Source organism: Mesoplodon bidens (assembly GCF_964165515.1).
Source record: "Mesoplodon bidens genome assembly, chromosome: 1".
NCBI classification, from domain to species: Eukaryota; Metazoa; Chordata; class Mammalia; order Artiodactyla; family Ziphiidae; genus Mesoplodon; species Mesoplodon bidens.
The window spans coordinates 189,614,155-189,635,934 of NC_138176.1; the positions used below are offsets into that span (position 1 = coordinate 189,614,155).

The following is a 21,780-nucleotide window of genomic DNA, read 5'->3' on the forward strand; positions in this document are numbered from 1 at the left end:
TATAATAAATGACTTTAATGCTAAGAAAGCTCTGGCATTTGAACTTATTCCTGAAGGATTAAGGCCAAGAAATGGATGTGGCCAAGAAAATTTAAGCAAGGGTGTGACAAGATCATATTTGCATTTTAGAAAAATTGATTTTATACAAACACTAAGTTCATCTTGATTAAAAGACAGAAAAAGATATCCATCTTCCATGAAAAGCCCAAAGGTCATTAAAAAGCAGTCTAAATGTAATTTGAAAGATCCTTAGCTATAATATAAAGATAATGGAACCTCCTTGTGATAAGACAATTCAGCAGGAGAGCTACTTTGGTGGTTTAAAATTTGGCTTACGTGAATTTAAAAAGCTACAAACTACTAGTTAACAGTAGAAATTACCCCTCCAAACTGAACTTAATGCCAACAATTCTAGTGAAATTTAATAGAAGTCTATCTCTATGCATTTTGGGAGGGCTAATAAGTCTGTCTGTAATTAAAAGGTGAAGCTATGATTAGTGTGCAACACACTGTAAATCACCCAAAGACCCAGCAATGACATCCATTAGAGTCAAATGTAAGAGGTGAAATCTTGACATTACCAAATATTCACTCAGACACTTCTGCAAAACCACAATTCTTTAGCATACAGCTCCCCTTCGCCCCTACATAATTAAAAGTTTTAAGGGACTCTCTCAAACTCAAAAGCAGTAGAGAACATGGCACTGAGACACCCCTCCTCATTAACCACCTCTACTCACCCAACCTCCTAAGGGTCTGGTGGTCCCTTTACCATCAACATATCCAAGCCTTCCTCACTTTCAGCCAACTAAAGCCCACTTCCTGAAGCAGCTCGAAATCCAAACCCTTTCCAGTTTTTCCTCTGGGGCCACACCTATCTCCCATGACAGCCCTCTAGATACGAGCATCCTATACCATCCCAAATCTCTACTGAAGGCCAAAAGAAAAAGAGAACACTCACTCATCCAACACTGCCCTCAAACTACAATCTCCCCATGCCTTCTCTCACTTGCTAAACAGAGAAGCCTCCCTATATAATTCAAAGCCTAGGAAAATGATCATTTCACTGCCACTGACTTCAGCGTTGCCTACTGCTATACTGTCTGTAAATTTACCAAAGACAGTAGGAGGTGGTTTTAATACATATCCCAGGGATGGTTAATTAACATTTGAAGTACCTTCATCAAGAATACACATTCTAGAAATGGGTAATTAGCATTTGAAAGTCTCTAGTCAGTCTACCACCCAGAGGTGCTTCCGTAAGCTATTAGAACAATGGAAATTTAAAATGAGCTCCTAAATGGTGAAAGGAGTAATGTTAGTATAGCTCTGAATTAAAGACCAGTCACCACAGCTGTGTGATTTTCTCCAGAAGTACTGAGGTGCTTGCCAGGCAAGAAGAAATAAGAGAGCTGGGCTTAACCAAGCCATTATAGAAAGAGGGAGTGAAAAGAGAATCAATGGTGTTTTCAGGGAGCAATAATGACGTGTCATGAACTCCATGCTGAGTAGGGAAGAATTTGAGGACTGGAAAGGGATTATTAATGAGAAAGTGGAAGAGTTAATGGATCAGAGATTTCAAAGTGAAAGAATTACTAGATTGGAAGTACAAAGGCAGATCAACTAGAATAATAAAGAGTGAAATACTCAAAGTCAAGATTTCTGAGGTGTTATTAGTGATGACATATCTTAGAAGTATATAATAAAAGAGAACTGGGCCACACTGAGGAATTTGCTGGTAAAAGTAATATAACTAAAATTCTGTTCTCACTTAAGTAATTATTATCATTGTGATTATTTTCTGTTTCATAGAGAACTGCATACAGAGAATATTAAAATACGGACACCAAAAATTCAAACAGAAACCATGAAATACTGTACACTCATATATATTACTTTAAACCTAATAGACTTATTAGCATGTGCTCTACAGACAAATTGCCTGGATTCAGATTCCAACTTGGCCATTTACTAGCTGAGTGCCTCTGTTTCCACACTGGCAAAATGGGGATGTTATTAGTACCTACCCCATAGGATTGCCAGAGGATTATATATGTCACTCTATGTAAAGAGCTAAGAATAGCGTGGAGGCCACAGCAAACACTATGTAAATGTTAGCTAGTATTATCAGAGTCTGAGACTTCACTACTTTCAAGGTATACCAAAAACGAAAGAGGCTAAAGTAATGGACTGATTTTGAGATAAGGCATTTTGCTTGAAGGACACATTTAATAGGTGTAACGTTTCTTACTAACCAGTTTGATTTACAGTAATAAGCACTAAAACATTTCAAGGTAGTAGAACGGCCTTTTTTAAACCTAAAAGGAAGGTAAATATTTAGCTAAACAAACTATAAAGAAATATAACCTGCAATGACTGGTGGTGATACTTGAGTTGTCTGTCCTGTAACTGCTTTACTATTAATTGGTTTTGCAAAGATCAGCTTCGTGATTACTGGACCAGAGGTTGGTGTTCGAGGTTTCTTCGCAATCTGAAATATATAAATAACTATAAAGACCACTGTTTCTATAAAACACCTATTCAATCAAAATTAGACAAGATTGATATACAGAAGTACATGTGAAACCAGCTCATTTAACAAAACATATCTAAGTACTGACGTTAAAAACATTTAAAATGCAGCCATTCATCAAAATACTAATATGATCACATCCTTAAGCCATTATACAATAATACCTTTGGATTTTATTGCAAATCCTTATTTTAGTCTCTGGGACATATGCATAAAATGAAAAACAAATTAATTTGTAAAAATAATGTTTAATGTTCAATAGTAATGTTTAAAATAACCATTTAATAATAATAATGAAACACAAATATGGCACAGCAATATCCTTTTCCAAATAACTATTCAATAACAAAAAGATGGAGTAGACTACGTTAAGAAAGCAGAGTGCAAATGATCAATATAATTTCATTGGCCCCTGGAAGCAAAATATAAATACACATAAAAGATAGGCTCATGACTATATCTTCAACTTTAGATCTATATATCAGGGGCAGATAAATAAGGAACTGCACAAGTTAACACCCTAGGATACAAAGAGACACGTTTGGCAAAACAAAGACTATTCTAAAGGTGAAGCCTCTGAAATATTATTTACTAAAATACAGTTTTCTAGACTATAAATTGTTTGAAGGGAGGGTCTATGTTTTATTCATCTCTGCTTTTACGTTATACACGGTACACTGTTGCCCGAAACTAAAATTCTCCACAAATCAAGGAAGGTAGAGTTACCAGTGTTCTTATACTGAAATTGCAATGTGTGCAAGGCACAGCTTTTTCTAAAAGTCAGAAGCAGAAGTTTAGCAATGATAAAAAATCATAGCTTTTAGCAATAATAAAAATCATAGACTTTTTTATCAGTCTATGATAAAAATCATAGACTTTCAGAGCAGGAAGGACATTAAATACTAATTTTATCTTTGGCAGATTGAAAATTGAGGCCCTGAAAGTACTATTATTGGAAATAATAACTCAAAATGAACAAACATGACCAACTTAAACGACAAAACATACCAGAAGCTGTAACTGATTACAGAACTAAGTAAATATCAGCTTTGTGCTCAAACTATAAATTAAACTTAATAACGTATTTTCTTACCCTTAGAATATATTACTTTCTTACACTCAGAACATATTACTGACAAAACAAAATGTAAAGGAAACACAAATCACCTTTTAAAAAAATGAACCAAAGAGATTCCCTACTATATTAAAAAATATCCAGCTTGTAAAACTCTGATATACCCAAATAAATCCATAATTTTACTTTTAAAAACTGATGCAATTTGGGAGACACACAGAGAAAATACTTCCCAAGTGTATTTACAGGCCTAAAACTCTAAAATAAGTTAGAATATGTTGTCTATTGACTTAGTATTAAGAATCTCAAGAGGTAGAGGTATTGATATTCTTGGAAATCTGTGTCTCAAAATAGATAATCTTAGCTATAGAGTATGGGAACTTAAAGTATTTCCCCATTTTTAACTGATTTTCACAATCATAAAACTATATGAATACTTACCAACCAGGAACAAAAATGTAAACAATACGACCAAAAGCACATTAATTATTCAAATGAACAATCTCAACTTGTCCTTGTGGTTTTGTTTCTTTAGTGTAGCATTGCTGAAAATAAGGATTTCCAGTTCTCTAAAGGAACCAGGCTTTTTGCATTATGAATTCTAAACTACCCTAGAACAAATTTACTTTATTAAATAAAACAGAGCATAAAGGATCTTTTTTTTTTTTTTTTTTTTTGAGGTACGCGGGCCTCTCACTGTTGTGGCCTCTCCCGCTGTGGAGCACAGGCTCCGGACGCGCAGGCTCAGCGGCCGTGGCTCACGGGCCCAGTCGCTCCGCGGCATGTGGGATCTTCCTGGACCAGGGCACAAACCCGTGTCCCCTGCATCGGCAGGCGGACCCTCAACCACTGCGCCACCAGGGAAGCCCAAAAGATCATTTTTTAACAAATGTATTTAATTAGCAGATTACGACAAAAATGAATCAAAGAAGGAAATTTATAAATAAGACTGCCAAAGATATGATCAAATAATACATGCAGGTAACTTTGGGCACTGTGTTATACAGATTCAGGAACTAATAAGGAGTTATGCTGTTCCATATGGCTAATTATCTATTATTCTTATATACTATGCACAAGAAACACAGGAAAGTGTTTATGTATCTGTAACTAAGTGTAACTATACCTCTTTGTTACTGCCTCTGGCCTCAACTGTCACCTCTGGAGATGGGTCTCCTTCTTCCACCCTTTCCTATTGTCCACACCCTAATAAGTTTCAATACTCTGATTAAACTTAAGACAGTGCTGAGAATCATCTGGGAAAAAAATCAGGGGATCATACATGTCAAAGTAAACCAAATATTCTGTTGCCTAAAATGGATACAGATAGATGTGTAGCTTTTTGTTTGTTTTTTCTGTGCTTCAGTGCTTCAGAGCTTTATAGGCTACTCTTGAGTTGAAGATTTGAGTTGCCTAAAAATAACTGGACAAGTAGAACAATATTCTAAATGGGGTTTCTTTTGGTTTTGTTCTTAAATAGAAGTTCTTTTTAAATAAATAGAATCAGGTTTTATAAAAGTAAGGACAAGAAGAGAAGTTATAAGAATTAGACCCCAGTCTTTGTTTTTATTGTTGGTACTTAGGGGATTACAGTAGAAAACTAGTGGATACAAGTAAACTGGTCTTACAAATAGTATGTATACATTGCTCTTGTAAATGAAAAAAAAATGACATTCTGATTTACATTTTCAGTATCTTGCGAACATGGTTATGATCCATATCCCCAAAGCCAGATAAACTCTGGTAAACCAATAAAAACAAGTTTTAAAACTGATTAAAAAACAAGCTGAGGACAAGGTGCTTGATGGTGATAGGATATCTCATTCAAGAGATCCTCACCAAAAAAAGTAAAAGGAAGTCAGAATTAAGTGAGAGATGATAATGAACAAGAAAGAGCACTAAATGTTTAATAGTGGCAGAAGGGACATGGACAAATTATAAAGTTTGAGAAATCTTATGAAGTTCTTAAATAAAATGCCTGTGAAAAATAAGTTTCTAACTTTTTTGCCAACATAATAACCAAAACATTATTTCTAATATCAGCTGAGAGTGGACAGTTCCCCCAACCTTCCTCCTTCCTTACACACCTGCTTTATTTCTCTAACTCATGCCTTCTTTCTAAAAGCCAACTCTTTCAAACAGGAAATGCATTTGTGTTCCCTGGTCTTAAGTGGATCATTGTATTTCTAAGAGCAGTGGTGACCTAAAAAGGCCTATCGGGCATGAAAAATGGGGAACCACTTAACATATGTTCTGATAACCTTCTATCTTAGGGTCCTATTCATACTAACAATGGGTACCATTTTGAAGGATTCTCAATGTTTTGAGAACCATACCAAAGAGTTATCTTTTCTTATGTGTTTCATCACAATCAAATAGCCATCTTACAGCTAAAATCAAAAACTCAGAGAAAATAAGTAGCCTATCCAAAGTTCCACAGCTGGGAGGGCAGCAGAGAAGAGACTGAAATCCAGTTGGTCCAGTTCTAAACCTTCCATCACATGGCACTGCCTTTCTACATTGCAAACATGAGCGATGCAATGGGCAATAAATTCCAAAGAAGAGGCACACACTGGCTGGTATGCACTACTGCTGGCTTGAAGGGTTTCTCAGAGCAGCAAGTTTTCCTAGACTTTGGCCATCTGTTAGCTGAAAATATCATGTCTGAATGATTATTTGACAGCCTGACATCAACTCTGGCATCTTTATACCAGCAGAACATCCTTGTACTCAAACTACTACTGAGAATAAAATTGTTTTAAAATGAGTAAAAAGCTATAAATACACTAAATTGGAATTTAACCAAAATTAAGTTCTAAGTTCTCTGGCAGAAATTTTCAAAAGCATTAGACATATCAAACTTTACAGAAAAACCCACACAATTACTAAAAGCAACATTCAAAAGAATTCAGTAACAACTATGCATTTAATCACCCTACACACGCAACTATGAATCAATTTAATATTTAACATGCATTTTAATTAGTAAGCGCCCTTTTTTTTTTTTTTTTTTTTTTTTTTTTTACCTGTACTGTTTTTAACTGTTGGGTCTGTAACACAGAGGGCTGAGTTGTAGTATTAATCAGTTGACTTCCTGGGGTCAATGCTGAGACACCAATGACAGGTTTCACCTCTGGCCTCCCTCCAATGGTAACTACTTTAATTTGCTGCGGTGGTAACTTAGCATCTCCTGACTGGGCCTGAGTTGTAACTTTCTGAGCCTGGGGTTGGCTATGGGGTAGTGCTAAAACAATTGGTGAACCAGACTTGCCCAAAGTTGTTAAAATTAACTTCTGTCCATCTGGTTTAAGGGTCTGATTGCCAAGTTTAAGATCAGATGTCTGTGATACTTTGTTTAAAATAATCTGATTGGCTGATATAGTCACAGGAGTCTGAGCACCAAGTTTTTGAAGGCCACTTGGAAAAGCTGGTTTCACTGTGGTATTACAATCTGCTTTAGTAATTGTGGTATTCACTGCCACTTGGTTAGTGTGGTTACTGTACACTGTTATTGGTTCCGTGGAAATGGGCGTGGCTGTAGAGTCACCAGTAGAATTTATGTTGACAATTTCTTCCAGTTCTGTCTCCATGGGAATTGGGGATGAAACAATAACAGCCTCAATACTATCATCATCCACTAAAGTTATACCAGTGTCCATTATCTCCTCTGGAAGCAAACTATTCACCTCAGCTGGCACCACCTCCATGATCGTTCTCCTGCTAGAAAGTTGATCAGGCACTGCAATAAAATTTGAAAAATGAATAAATTACTAGGTTTCAAAACAGATTTAAGAGAAGAAAAAAAATTATTCACGAAAAATGCAAATGACAAAACAACAATTTTTACTGATGTATAACTGAATGAAGGACATTCCTGATGCATATTTGGGTTAAACCATTTTAACAAATCCTCAACCTTCAAGAATCTGAAATATAAGTCATATGGGACACAAAACTAAAAGCAAACATTCTCATTCGCCATGTCTCAACCCAAAAGTATACTGCATTCAGGCAACACTAAGTCACATAATTACAGGAAACTCCCTTCCAGTTCCTGCTCATAAATAAAACCTTTTAATCTTTGACATGTCCGATCATCTTACTTCTTCCCAATTACGAGTTTTTTTTTTTTCCTACTGACAGACTTGAAAACTGCTGATTTGCACAAGGAAATAAAGATTTAAATATAAACAGATCTTAGAAAATATATTCAAATCTCCAGTGAGCGAGGTCCTAAAATGAGGTTACTATATCATTTATAAAAATCCATTAAGGACTCAAATTAATGTTAAAGGAGTTTCTAGAGTAATCCATCTCAGCAACTGCAGGTCAAATGGTTTATCTGGCCCAAGTTTGATCAATTTGCTTCATACTAAAGAAAGCTTTATTTGGAAAGAAGATTCTCAAATCCTCCTCAGCCATTCAAAATGTCACAAAGGGAACCATTTAAGAGGTATACAGCTAGTCCCCATAAAGAAAAAAAAATGGTAATAATAATAAAGCAGATTACGAACAAATCAGAACTGCGATGCTTTCAGCCAAAGGTCATGCAGAACTTCCAATAAAGGAGTCAGTACAATTATCTTCACATATTAAAGAATTCATCATATTTATGACTGACTAAATAAGTTATCTGCCCAGAGAACATCTAAGATCCATAGGAACCTAATCAGTAATTCTTTCTTTTCCCTTTTTAAAAAAAAATATAAACATGCAATACCCATTCCAAGATTAAGAGTAACAGACATGAAGAGCAAATTATAATTATTAGCACTGACAAATACTAATACTGCCAAAATTAATCTTCATTATTGAGCACTTACTATCTACCAGTGATGGCATAATTTAATCTATCCTGACAACTCTAATGTGGTATCACTATCACCCCCATTTTACAGATGAGGAAACTCAGAAAGGTTAAACTATTTGCCCAAGGTCACACAGCTAGCCAGTAAATGGTAGAGCCAGAACTCAAACCCAGGATATGTTTTATGATACAAAGTTCGTCATTTTAATCACAAATTTTACGGCCTTAAATTTTTACCACTGGTATTTTTAAATTGAGAGAAAAAATAAGTCTAGTCCTTTACAGTCAACCTCCTACCCCAAATCCTACTCTACACAACCACGGGTCTGTTCTATCACTTCACTAGATTAGTGTTGCCTTTTTTGCCCATTCTAGAACTTCATATAAATGGAATCATATATTACGTACTCATGACATAAAGGAATATACAGTATAAGCCTCTTCCCTCAGTAGGTTTTTTAAGATTTATCTTTATTCTTACAAGTTATTAGCAGCTCAGTTCCTTTTCATTGCTGAGTAACATTCCATTGGATGAACCTACCACAAGTTGTTTATCCATTTATCTGTGGATGGACATTTGGACTGTTTCCACTTTGGGACCATTATGAATAATACTGCTATGAACATTCAAGTTTTTTATGGGTAGATATTTTCATTTCTTTTGAATAAATAACTAGAAGTGGACTTGCTAGGTCATAAGCTAAGTTTATTTTTAACTTTGCATGAAACTGCCAAACTACTTCCCAGCTCAGCTGTACCATTTTGTACACCCACCAGCGATGCATGAGGCTCCCAGCTGCTCCACATCCTCACCAACAACTGGTTTTGTCCGTCTTTTTAACTTTAGCCATTCTAGTGGGTGTGAAGTGGTATCTCATTGTGGTTTTAATTTGCAATTCCCAGATGACTAAAGACGTTGAGCATCTTTTCATATGAATGTTATCTATCTGTATATCTTCTTTTAAAAAGTGCCTGTGTTAAAGTCTTTTGCCAAATTTTTAAAATATTGGTTTTTTAATCTTCTTGTTGAGTTGGATGAGTTCTTTACATATATTGCAAAACCAACAGTCACAGTAACTTGTAGCTCAGAGGAATCACTAGGGTTTCCAAAGTATGAGCACTTCTCTAGATGTGGCTCTTCCTAATCAGGAGAATCCCTTCTGGCACTTACAGAACAGGGCATTTACAGACAGGCTCGTTAAAACATCAACACCAATTATACCTTCGCAGTGGAAGCCATGATAACAGTACACAACAATAAACGGCCCCACCCACAGTACCACGTTAGCTTCCCTTCTCTACCGAAGACCTTGCCCAACCCCATCAGCTGTCTCTGAACATTCCATCCCCCAGAGAACAAGGTAGGATGATGACTTGGGTGTCAGTCAGTATCCAACACAACCATAAAAGTTTGACTCCCTCTTCTCCCTGAAGTTCCCCCAGCACGTTTAGACAGATGGGTGTGGCCTCTTAGGGAGACCTCAGCCCAACCCTTATTCATCTTTCTCCTTAAAACACCTGAAGTCAAGGTGTAAGAGGAGGAGAGGTCACCCCACGGAAGGAGACAGTGGTCAGACAGTGCGTTTACTTTCAGTTTCAAGCCCCCACACTTGCAGCTCAACCAAACAAACTTCTAATGTTTTCGATCCACCCAGATCCTCATTTCTAACATCATTTTTTCAGCTTTGGGGACTCCTTGACTCAGCAGCTACAGCCCTGCCGCCCTTCTGCTAGGGCCATGGAGTTGAGTGTACAACAACCAAGGTAACCATTCAGGCTACCTCTCAGCTCAGCCCCTAAATATTCATTAAAAGGTAGAACACGGAAGGGCTCCTACTTCCCTTGCCTCTGCCACCCTTGCCCACCACTTTGGTGAGAGCATTCGCTGCCAGATGCCAGAGAGTCTTCCAATATCCCCTAGCCCAGCCCTCAAGGCCCTCATCCTTTCTCTTTCAAAAAGCCATGTCTCCGTCAGCACTCCATTCTTATGGCTAAAACTGTCAAGTACTGGGAGGGGGCTGAGATTTTAGACTCTCCATGCAAGCTAACAAAGTAGCCTGTCACTGTTTCGTGGATACTGGCAGACAACACAGTAGGCCTAGGTCAGAGATACAGGACTTACTACTCCAAGCACAGCAAGGAACATAAGTATCATGCGTGTATCAGTTCCCCTGTTGCCCCCAAGTCCTACAGGGCAGATGTAGAAAGGAGCCCAGGTAGACACTGTGCAGGCAGCAGGTTTGCATCACAGCTGAGGGACACTGAGCTTAAGGAACCTGAATCATTTATAACCTGAAGCACACCTGCCCTTTGTCCAAAGGGAGATATTATCTTTACTATACTGGACAATAAGCAAATCTGCCCTTTGCAACAGCAGGAGTCACTAACTATCATCCAAGGCTTTATGCTATACAAACATCCTGGAAAAAAATTGTTTAAAAGGGCTGTCACACTACTGAGCCTGCGCCCTAGAGCCTGCAAGCCACAACTACTGAAGCCCACGTGCCACAACTACCGAAGCCCTCGTGCCTAGAGCCCGTGCTCTGCAACAAGAGAAGCCACCCCAGTGAGAAGCCCGTGCACCACAGCGAAGAGTAGCCCCCGCTCTCCACAACTAGAGAAAGCCCATGCACAGCAACAAAGACCCAACGCAGCCAAAAATAAATAAATTAAAATTTTTTTAAATAAAAAAAAGTAAATAAAAGGGCTGTCACCGCCTCACTTGTAAGAAGTACAGAAACGCAAAGACCCAGGGAGAACCGTTTCCCAAAAGTATCTCTCTCTACTTATTTATTTTAGCAATGTTTTTTGTACTTCAAGTGTATAGGTCTTCTTTCTATATATATTTTGGTAAATTTATCCCTAAGTGTTTCACTTTTTTTGATGCTTTTTAAGTGGTCTTTTTTTCCCATTTTCCAACTGTTTGTTGCTAGTATACAGAGATTCAACTGATTATTTTATATTGTCCATGTATCTAACAACTAGCTAAACTCACTAAATCTCAATGTAGAGCCCTTAGGACTTTTTAGAAAGATAATCCATGGTGTCTGAGAATAAGATCTGTATTTCTTCCTTTCCAATCTGCATGTCTTTTGTTTCTTTTCCTTACCTTACAGCACTGGCTAGGACCTGCAGCAAAATGTTGAATAAAAGTGGTAAGAACAGACATCTTTACCTTGTTCCCAAACTTACCCTTAGCTGTAGGTTTTTCATAAATTCCCTCTATTGGGTTGAGGAAGCTAACTTATAGTACCAGTTTGTAGTTGTTTCTTTTTTCAATCATAATCATAAATAGATATCTAATCATATGTTTTTTTCTACAACTAGTGAGATAATCATATGGCTTTCCTCTTTTAGTCTGGGAGTTATATTGATTTTTTATTAAGCCAATTCTGCATTCCTGAAATAAACTCCACTCAAAATTATATAACATGTTTTGTACATATTGCCAAATTCTACAGGCTAATATTTTGTTAATCAATTTTGTCTATACTCATGAGGACTACTGGTCTGTAGTTTTTTTGTAGTGGCTCTCTGGGGATAATGCTAGTCTAATAAAATGAGTTGGGAGGTCTTCAATCCTCTTCAATTTTCAGGAAGAGTATGCATGGAATTGTTACAATTTCTTCCTAAAATGTTTGTTAGAATTCACCAGTAAGGCCATCTAGACATAAAGCTTTCTTGTGAGGTTTTTAACTATAAATTCAATTTCTTGAATACATGTAGGGTTATTCAGGTTATCTCTTTCTTTCTGAGTGACCTTCGATATTTGATAGTTTGTATCTTTTAAGGAATTTGTCTATTCCTCTAAGTTGCCAAATTTATTAGCATAAAGTTATACAAAATATTCTTTTATTTTAATGTCTGTAGAGATGGCAACTCTTCCATCCTTATTTTGGTAGTTTCTGCCTTTTCTCCTTTTTTTCTCTGATCAGTCTAGTTGGAGGTTTTTCAATTCTATTGATCTTTTCAAGAATGATTTTGGCTTCATTGATTTTTCCCAACAGTTTGTCCATTTTTTATTTAACTATTACCTTTATCTCCTTCCTTCTGCTTTAGATTTGTTTTTTTCTAGAAACTTCTGATGGAAGCACAGATCAGGATTCGACAAATCACAGCCTACAGACCAAATTAAGCCCACGGTCTGTTTATGTATTTCTCTGCAACTAAGAATGATTTTTACATTTGTAAATAGTTGGGCGAGAGTGAGTATATGTATATGTGTATATATATATATATACATATACGTATATATACACATACATATATACACTGTGTGTGTTTATGTGTGTGTGTGTGTGTGTATATATATATATATATATATATATATATATATATACACACACACACACACTACCCTACAAAGCCTAAAATATTTGCCATCTGGCCTTTTATAGAAAAAATTTGTCAACACTTGGTTTAGATCATTGATTTTAAACCTTTGATATTTGATAGTTTGTATCTTTTAAGATATTTGTCTATTCCTCTTAGTTGCCAAATTTATTACCATAAAGATTTTAAACCTTCTTTTCTAAAATAAACATTTAATGTTAAAAATTCCCCCAATGCTGCTTAACTGCAGTCTACTAATCTCAATATATTTTTATTATCATTCGCTTCAAATGTTTTCTAATAGTCCTTGTGATTTCATCTTTGATACACAGAAAATAAAGAAGTGTGCTATTTAATTCCCAAATATTTGGGGATTTTCTACCTTTTATTATTATTGATTTCTAATTTGCTCCTATTATTGTCAGAGACTGTAATTACCATTTCCATCATGTGTAGATGGAATTTAGAGACTAGTTTAAGGCTCAGTGTATGGTGCATCTTGGTGAACACTGCACGTGCACCTGAAGAGAACATGTATTCTGTGGTCGCTGAGGGTAGCACCCTATAAAAGTCAATTAGGTCAAGTTGGTTGATAGTGTTGTTCAGATCTTCCATAGTCTTTCTTTTTCCTTTTCTATCAGTTACTGAGAAAGGCTGTTAACATTCCCAAATACGATTGTGGCTTTGTCATTTTCTCCTCTTCTATGCATTTTTGCTTCTTCATATATTTTAAAGCTCTGTTATTAGGCAGAACATGTCTTCCTATTTGTCCTATTAAAAGAGACTAGGAGCTATAGAACTAGGAGTCTCCCTTGGAAGTAGGAGTAAAGTTCAAACTTCTAACAAGAAAAGGTCTGATTCGTCTGGCCAGTCTCTAAGCAGTATGCGCTGTGCAGAGTTCAGGAGCCAGCACACCTCACAGGCCACTGAGCAGACTGTGATAACTGCTTTATGATTAGACATCCATATCTGTTTCAGTCAGGGTCACACACAGGGCATGGTGGCCTATGCTAAAAGAAACTCTCAAAAGGAGCTTGTGGGCATGGCAGGAAAGGGTTTGGCCATCTAGTTACATGAATCATCACTCTAATTTTATCCCTTAGGAATGGAAGATATGTACTAGCACATGCAACCTCATCATCTCTGTGTTGAGGACCACTCCAAGAAAAGAGAGGATCTTCACAAGCCAATGGGACTGAGGAGATTTCGTTTACCACATCTGTATGAAAAGTTACCTTTCAAGGTATGGAGAGAAAAGAATATTGAACATACAATGCATTCTCCATGCCTCCAACATTTCTGCTCATAAAATAAAGTTCTAAAAGCCTTAGTTTTTAACTTATTTATGTTTTTTATCAGTATTTAATTAATATGTATTGCTTCCTAACTTTGTGGAGGGAAATTAACCAAAGCCCTTGCCCAGACAGACCTCAGAAATCAACAGAAGAGTGGCATGATCACAGCTGTACTTTGGGAGGATTAACTTCATCTCAGTATTTTATTGGACTGGAGGCAGGGAAACCAGTTAGAAGGCTATTACAGTAATTAGTTCAAGACAGAGATAAATGGAGGGACAGATTTAGGGCAGTAAAAGAAATGAGTTAAATATAATATAAAAAATAATATAAGATAGAAATGATAAATGCTCTATGCTTTCACATTTTTAAATGGTTTCTTAGAGAATATTACCAGTGCTGAAACACTGTTCTTTCCCTTAGTTACAGGTAGAGGACAACCCGGTAAACAACTGTTTTCATTCTTGCACATACTAATATAAAATGGCGACGACCTATCATCATATTATAGGTGAGTAATTGGTCAGATGTTGGGACAGAAACATTTGAATGTTTAAGAATTACACTTTTGTACCTAGAGCTTACCACCAGCACTATCTGGTTAACTATACTACTTGGATTTTAGCTTTCATTTCTAAGATCAAACATCAACAACTCAAAAACTAAGTACAGAACTACATTTCTCAAACTAAGCTGGGAGCCCTGAACTGTAAAACATGAGTCTTGAAGAAATTTTGAGAAGTTCATATATTCATTTCAATAATATATATTTTTTAAAAGTATATTCTGGATCACCTTGATAACCACCTCATATCTACCATCAATGGTACCAGAATTAGAGTGGGCATAGAAGGGTCTTACAAGGTAAATGATATATTTATGCCAAGTGAAAGCCAAACCACCTAACCAGTGATTTAAGGAGGAAAGCTCTGCGGCATTCAAACACAGAAAATTAGTGTAGGAGTTGAGTTATCATAGGATATACAGCATATAGAAAACTGCACACCTAGCCAAGGCCCACAATAGTATATTCACTATGCAAAGAAAGATTTCATTTCAGCAAAAGAACATCATCCATCACCCTAAATTTAATTGGTTTTACTGGCTTTATAGTTTTGTTTATATTTCATTTATAAATTTACTTTTCTTTTATACTTCCATAAAAGCAATAAGCATAAGGAATTTATATACATCTAAAAATTAAATATTTTAATAAAATAAAACTATTTAGGCCAATACTGAGGATCCACAATATTTTTTTCCCTTTAAAGGGGGATTGTATATTATTCATGCTCAATATTAACCTGGTGGAAAAAACATGGGGATTCAAATCAGAAAGATCGGCTTCCAAATCTTGACTCTCCTAGTTGCTTATCATGTAACCCTAAGCAATAATCTCTCTAAGCCCTAGTTTTTTTTTGTTTTTTTGTTTTTTTTTTGGTGGTACGCGGGCCTCTCACTGTTGTGGCCTCTCCCGTTGAGGAGCACAGGCTCCGGACGTGCAGGCCCAGCGGCCATGGCTCACGGGCCCAGTGGCTCTGCGGGGTGTGGGATCTTCCCGGACCGGGGCACGAACCCGTGGTCCCCTGCATTGGCAGGCGGACTCTCAACCACTGCACCACCAGGGAAGCCCTAAGCCCTAGATTACTTGCAGGGTTACTGTGAAGACAGTTATGCGGTACACTAAAGCTCAAATGAAAATTCTTCTCTTCTTTCTCTACCTAAATTAGCTTCTCCTTATTTCTCCCTTTTTAAAAAAATTTATTTACTTACTATTTATTTATTTATTTATTTATTTATTTATTTATTTATTTATTTTTATTTATTGGCAGCTCCACGTGGCATCTCAGTTCCCTGACCAGGGCACTGGACAGTGACAGCATGGAGTCCCAATCACAGGACGGCCAGGGAATTCCCTCTCCATAGAACTTTTAATCTGTCATATATCATGCAGATTATACCTTCACAATGTCTCCTTCCCACTGTAACCAAGAGTTTCCAAATCTCCAAAGCTCGGAGCCAACTACGTATTTTTACCGTTATCTCCTCTAACCTGCAATACCTCCTACAGAAAAAGCTACAGGACTTATCTGCCTCAAGTGCATCTCTGAGGCTGTCACTCTCCTACTCAAAAATTTTCTGTAAGTCTCAAGGCCTTCTGTATTAAGGTCCTACCCAACCTAGCCTCACAACTTTATCTCCACCAATTCCTAAAGTGAAAGTTTCCTGAGGCAAAGATACTGAGGTATCGCCCATCCGTAGCATAGTATGTGACACATAATAGATACCCAATAGTAATATTTGAAAAAAGTAACAGGAACCTGTAATGCTCCTGTCTACCAAAACAGATGACTGACTACCTCCACTGGCGTAACTCTTCATTTCTTTCTAACACACTTCTAATTATTAATTGTTTTAACCGCAATAATCTAAAAGCTGGTCTTAAAAGACAATCACAAGGAATCACAAAAAGACAATAGCACTCGGTGATTAAAAAAAAAAAGAAATCCAGTGAAAAAGCATTAAATCTCCCTCTTTATTTTAATTATTTTAAAAATTCTTAGTTTTACTACTAACTTAGCAGCTGGGTTGGCATGGATCAAATAACTGCAACATAGAAGTTATAAGAAAAAACAACAACAACAAAAACAACCAAATTCCTACTGGATAAAACGAGAATATTAGGAAAAAAATGATTTAGAAAATTCATCAACTAAAACCTCCGAGTACCTCTCAGTTATTTCCCCTAAAATTTTTTTTTGGTCTCTTATTCTTCTAGTGAATGAATTTGGACACTCAAATGTCCAAGCTATACACACAAATATTTCCTCTCTGAATAAAACACTCAATGAATAATATTGTATGACATACTATGACATCATCTCTTTGTAGGAAACTTGGATAAGGAAAATCACTGCTATCATAAACATTACCAGGGGACATTTCTTAAACATTCACCTCTCTGTTCACTCATATATTCAACCTTCCAGTGACCCAACCTTCCACTACAAAAGCTGGAAAAAAAGAGGGCCCCAAATTAATGTATAAAAATTTGATTCACATGTAACTTTTCAGTAACACTACTGTTGGAGATCTGCAGCACAATCTAAAACATACATGAATCTTTAGGTAACCTAACAAAATCAGACAACGGCTGTCACAGAGGCAATCAACCCAGTTCTCCAGCTCTTTAAACAAAGGGCTAACAAGTCCAGTATGTAAAATAAAACAGAGGTCTCAATTCATCTTTAACCAACTTAAAATTTGACTCGTATCAAGTGCAAGCATCAAGCCATCACAACTTCCTTCTTAACAATGAAGGTAAAACTTGTGAACCAAAATAGAGTGCCCAGAGCTGCACTTCACTTGGATCATAAAATCTACTGTGAAATTTTCTATAACTTTACTCTCTGAATTCACGAAATGGATGAGAGGCAGGGAAAAATATGGATATCAAATATGACTGACAGTATCTCAATTGTTATTTGCCAAATGGTAGGGCCCAAGGGGTCCGCTATAGATGACAGAGCCATAAAAGAAAACGACAACAGTTTTAATGATTACAAAACTGGTCCATATGCTCAAAAAATGTGAACATCCACACCCCAACAAGTCACAGACTATGATCTAAGACACAGAGCTTAAATGCAGAATAAAATGTCAATGCTCCGCCTCCCTAAAGAAACATACAACCCCATAAACTGCTGAACATCATCAAACCAACACCCGCCAGCGTGGATATTTTAACTATTAAATCAGGTAATCATGATAACTGCTAGCGGTTCATCTAGGCCTCAGCAGCAGCCTTAGGTGTAAGAGCAAACTCAAGCCCTCTTAACACTCAAAGAATAATGTTGATGTCATTCTGAGGCTACTGATTCTTTGCCCTCTGAACTAGTCATTCCCTCCTCACCCACAACGCAATTCTTCTCCCACCCACCCCCTCCCCCAAATAAAGAGAGCTCAATACAGAGCAGCCCTCGGGTATCCCCTTCTCTACCTCCGGCGGCTGCCGCTGTCTCCTCCCTCCGGCTCCGAGGTGGGGACTCCAGAAGGTCCCGGGCAATTCCGAGCCCGGGCGGTGCTTGTTTTGCCTGTGCACGGTAGCTCCGGCCAGCCGCTTCCTTCCCCAGTCTGCCCGAACTGGAGCGCTACAGGGATCCCGGGGGCCAAGGAGGGAGTCCGGGTGGCGACGCCGCCGCGGCCGCCGCCTCTGGTATGTCAGGGGCCGGGATTGTATTTCGAAAGATCCGCCATTTTCACCTCGTCATCACCATCACAGCTCAGCAGCTTCCCCGACAGCCGGAGCCCGGGCCGCCGCCGCCGCCGCCGCCAGTAACCTCCCCCTTCCTCCTCCTCCCCTCCCCGGCCCTCCCCTCCGGAGAGGCGCACACCCACATATCCGGGGAAACCTCCCGCCGGCCCCGCCAACCTTCAAATGCTCAGGGAGATACTAATGCACACAGCCCACGCTGAGACCTTTCACCCTGCCACGAAAGATGGTGCTCCGGCGGGCCCGGTAGCAACGCGAAAGCAAGTCGCGCTACCTGCGGGGCCCCAAGTCCGGCACATTTTTGTTTTGAAGAGCAAAAAACATGCGGAAAGGGGCAGAAGGGCAATAAAGAGCCCAAACTCTTTCATTTTCAGGAAAGCAACTTGAGAGAGATGACAGAATGCCTTTTATTCACTGTGTCCCTCTCAGACACTAAAAACAGGATCAAGACCTTTAATGTCATTCACCAGCTCTGACATTTTCCTCCACCGTCAGCACTACTTTTGACAGAATGGGCTACTTCCAACTGCACGTCCGACCTCTCTGATACATTTGTAAATTACAGGCTTTGATTCTCATGCAGATACTGTGGTCAAAAGGTCTAGTTTTCAAAATAAATTTCTGAACTATTTTCCACTTAATTTCGTCTGATCATTTCTGTCCATAAACACTGTGACTTCCAGTTCATTTGTCATTGGTTTAAGACGTCAAAGTGCCACTAGGTTTAAAATGTACTGAACTTATTCATGAGTGAACAATTTCTAAAATACAGAAAATATACCTCTAAGTTAAAATTCTTTGCCAAATGCTTTTAGAATCTAAGTCACCAAATTAAAAAAAAACTGTCGCTGATATGTTTATTTGATATTGTGAAAATAAGCAGCTTGCTTCAGAGCAAGACCCTAGAGTTACCCACCCAGCTCCACCAGCTCCCCTCATCATGCAGTTTAATAAATAACTAAAAGAGAATATACGCATATTTTAATCATCAAAGAAATATCAGGAAAACATATGCTGCAAGGCTTCTGACGGGAACAGAATTTTTTTTTTAAAAACTAAGTTGACTACCTTTGTTAATTTCAGATTTGATAACCACCCATTGAAAAGCTGAATTCTATACCTACCATTCAACTACAGCATAAGCTCTAAAAGACCTGTCTGAAATGAGCAAATTGAATTTCAAGGTTTCGAACATAGCCACTCTACCGCCTTTTTTAAAAGTTAGTTTAAGAAGAAAAAGGCAGAAGTTGAAAAAAGGCATTTAATTTCCTTACCTTGCTTGAATGACAACTCCATATTAAAGTCGGTAGCTTCGAGCTTAAACAAGTACTATCACCCAGCCCAGTCGCCGTTTCTATATGCAGCCTGCTAGACTCTGAGAGTATCAAGCCTTCCCAATTTCTTTTATCTTTAAACTTTATTTCCCTACCGCCAGCCCTGTTCACCCCGACTCTGCTTGGTGTTTACCGTTGGTTGGCCAAGCTAAGTCCTGGCCCGCTCCCTTCCCCCGTGCACCTCTGGAACATTGTGACATTGGCTGGTGGGCATCGCGAGGAAAACGGACATACACGAAGACACCATACAAAGGGGCATAGGAAGAACGGGGCGGCGGGCAGTAGGGAAAGGAGGAGCTGGTACAAAATGACACAGCAGCAAAACCGGTTCCCAGAAACCCGGTGCCGACACGGGGGATCCTCGGGCCGCGCAGTGTGCGTGTCAACAGCCGCGGGAGCCCTTCCTCCAGACCGCCGGGAAGGGCGGGCTGCCGGCCGAGCGCCGGCCGCTCTGGGTGACAGCCGCCCTCCCGAGTGCCGGCGGGAAGGGGCCGAGCCCGGAGGATCCTCCCTCCCCCTGCGGCCCAGGGATGCGGCGCGGCGGCCCCCAGACTGCAGGTTCCCGCTCTCCGCCACGACCCACTAGCCCGGGCTCCCGGAGGGGGCGGTCCGGCGTCCTCCTCGCGCCACCACCCGCAGCGCCCCCTTTCCCGCCCGCCCAGAGGCCCCCACCCCGGAGGCTGACACTCACCAAAGCCGGCGGCGCCGCCGCCTCCTTCTCACGCCGCGCCCCCTGGGCTCCCCGCAGCCGCGGCGGCGGCGGCGCCTCCGAGACACAGACCCGGGTTTGTTCAAAATCACGCGCCCAGCGCCATTCCACCGCCGCATCCCATAATACGCTGGGACCTCCCCTCCCGCGCGCCCCTCTCCGCCCGCCCCTCCACTCTGCCCGCCCCGCCTCCACGGCTTCCTTCGCCCCGCCCTTTCCGCGGCGCCTTGCCCCGCCCCTTGGCAACCCTAGCTAGCGTCATCCCGCAAGGCGGCCGCGAGTACGCTCCTGCTCCACGTGACTCCGAGTGTGCCCTCTGTCAAAGCTTTCGCACGGAATGTTCCATCCAGCCGAAGGTGGGAGGGGGAAGGCGTGGTCGCGCCCGAGCTTGGGAGGGAGTGTGTTATCTTCTAGCTTTCCTTGTTAGGAAGTCTGTGCTGTAGGTGCGATTTCCAGCATCTTGCCGTTGTTTGATGTTCTTGTGTGGGGAAGTGATCAGTAATCACAAATGCCAAATCTGTTTGTTTTTTAGGCACTGATTTTGCGGGGGTCGCTAAAAAGCCCCTGGAAGACGGCGCAGAGTTCAACTTATTTTGAAAGGGACTTTTTTTAACCGTATACATTCAAGACTAACACAATCAAAATTCTTTGTATTTGGTAACCTTTTACTTTTATTTTTCCCGGTATTCTTTTTATAAGGTAAGAAAAGATACCCAAATTGGAGTCAGATAAGCAGGCAGAGATTCAGTGAATAACTGCCCTGTGTGAGAAGACTACAGAGGAAACAATAGAAAATACAAAAGAGTATATACGTAGTATAAAGTGGTGTGGTACAGTTTGTAATTGCTAGTGGAGCACGGAGGACATGCAGATCAACGTGAGAGACTGTAACCTGGGAACACAAAGGAGGAGGTGAGACATGCTGTAGTGGCAGCAACAATCATTTTGGAGTTAAGCAGTCCTAGTTTTAAATTCTGGCACCTCCACTAATTAGTGTATAATATTTATCAAGTTTCTTTTCCCATCTACAAAAGAAAAATAACATAGCTTCCCAAGATCCTGAGGATCATATAAAGTGAGAGGTGTCAAGCAGCTACACACAGTCTCTGCCTCAAATGTTAGTTCTATTTTACCATAATCAACAGCACCCCATACCTTCCACCTCAAACTCTGTGGTTAGGATTTAGCAAGGCAAGTGGCATGAAATTATCAAAGGCTTGGTATCGGGAAGGTCTGGAGCCTGTGCAAGGAATGTGAGAAACCTGAATGATACACAGGCTTTACTGAAGATCAGTAGGTGAGTCCAGTTTATGAGGAGCTTTGAGAGCTGGTGTAAGAAAAAATCCTGGTGGTGGGAATTCCCTGGTGGTCCAGTGGTTAGGCCTCTGCGCTTGCACCCCAGGGGGCCTGGCTTCCATTCCT

The 21,780-nt window shown here is 39.4% G+C and overlaps 1 protein-coding gene across 6 annotated transcripts in view; it reads right to left on the reverse strand.

Moving 5' to 3' along the window:
- LIN54 (lin-54 DREAM MuvB core complex component) overlaps window positions 1–20,470 on the reverse strand; it is a 75,680-nt gene extending 55,210 nt beyond the window's left edge. Inside the window, exons 1-3 of one of the 6 annotated variants that reach the window (XM_081246865.1) lie at window positions 20,341–20,470; window positions 7,295–7,347; window positions 2,368–2,491 (exon numbers count right to left, since the gene is read on the reverse strand). In XM_081246865.1, the coding sequence (XP_081102991.1) occupies window positions 2,368–2,491; window positions 7,295–7,315 (145 nt within the window). In that variant the 5' untranslated portion in view covers window positions 7,316–7,347; window positions 20,341–20,470. Of the gene's footprint in view, window positions 1–2,367; window positions 2,492–6,634; window positions 7,348–18,042; window positions 18,395–19,589; window positions 19,688–20,340 lie in introns of those variants that run through there. The other 5 variants (XM_081246862.1, XM_081246861.1, XM_081246864.1 and 2 more) reach the window with 5 other exon arrangements.
- Between the last annotated feature and the right edge of the window lie 1,310 nt (window positions 20,471–21,780).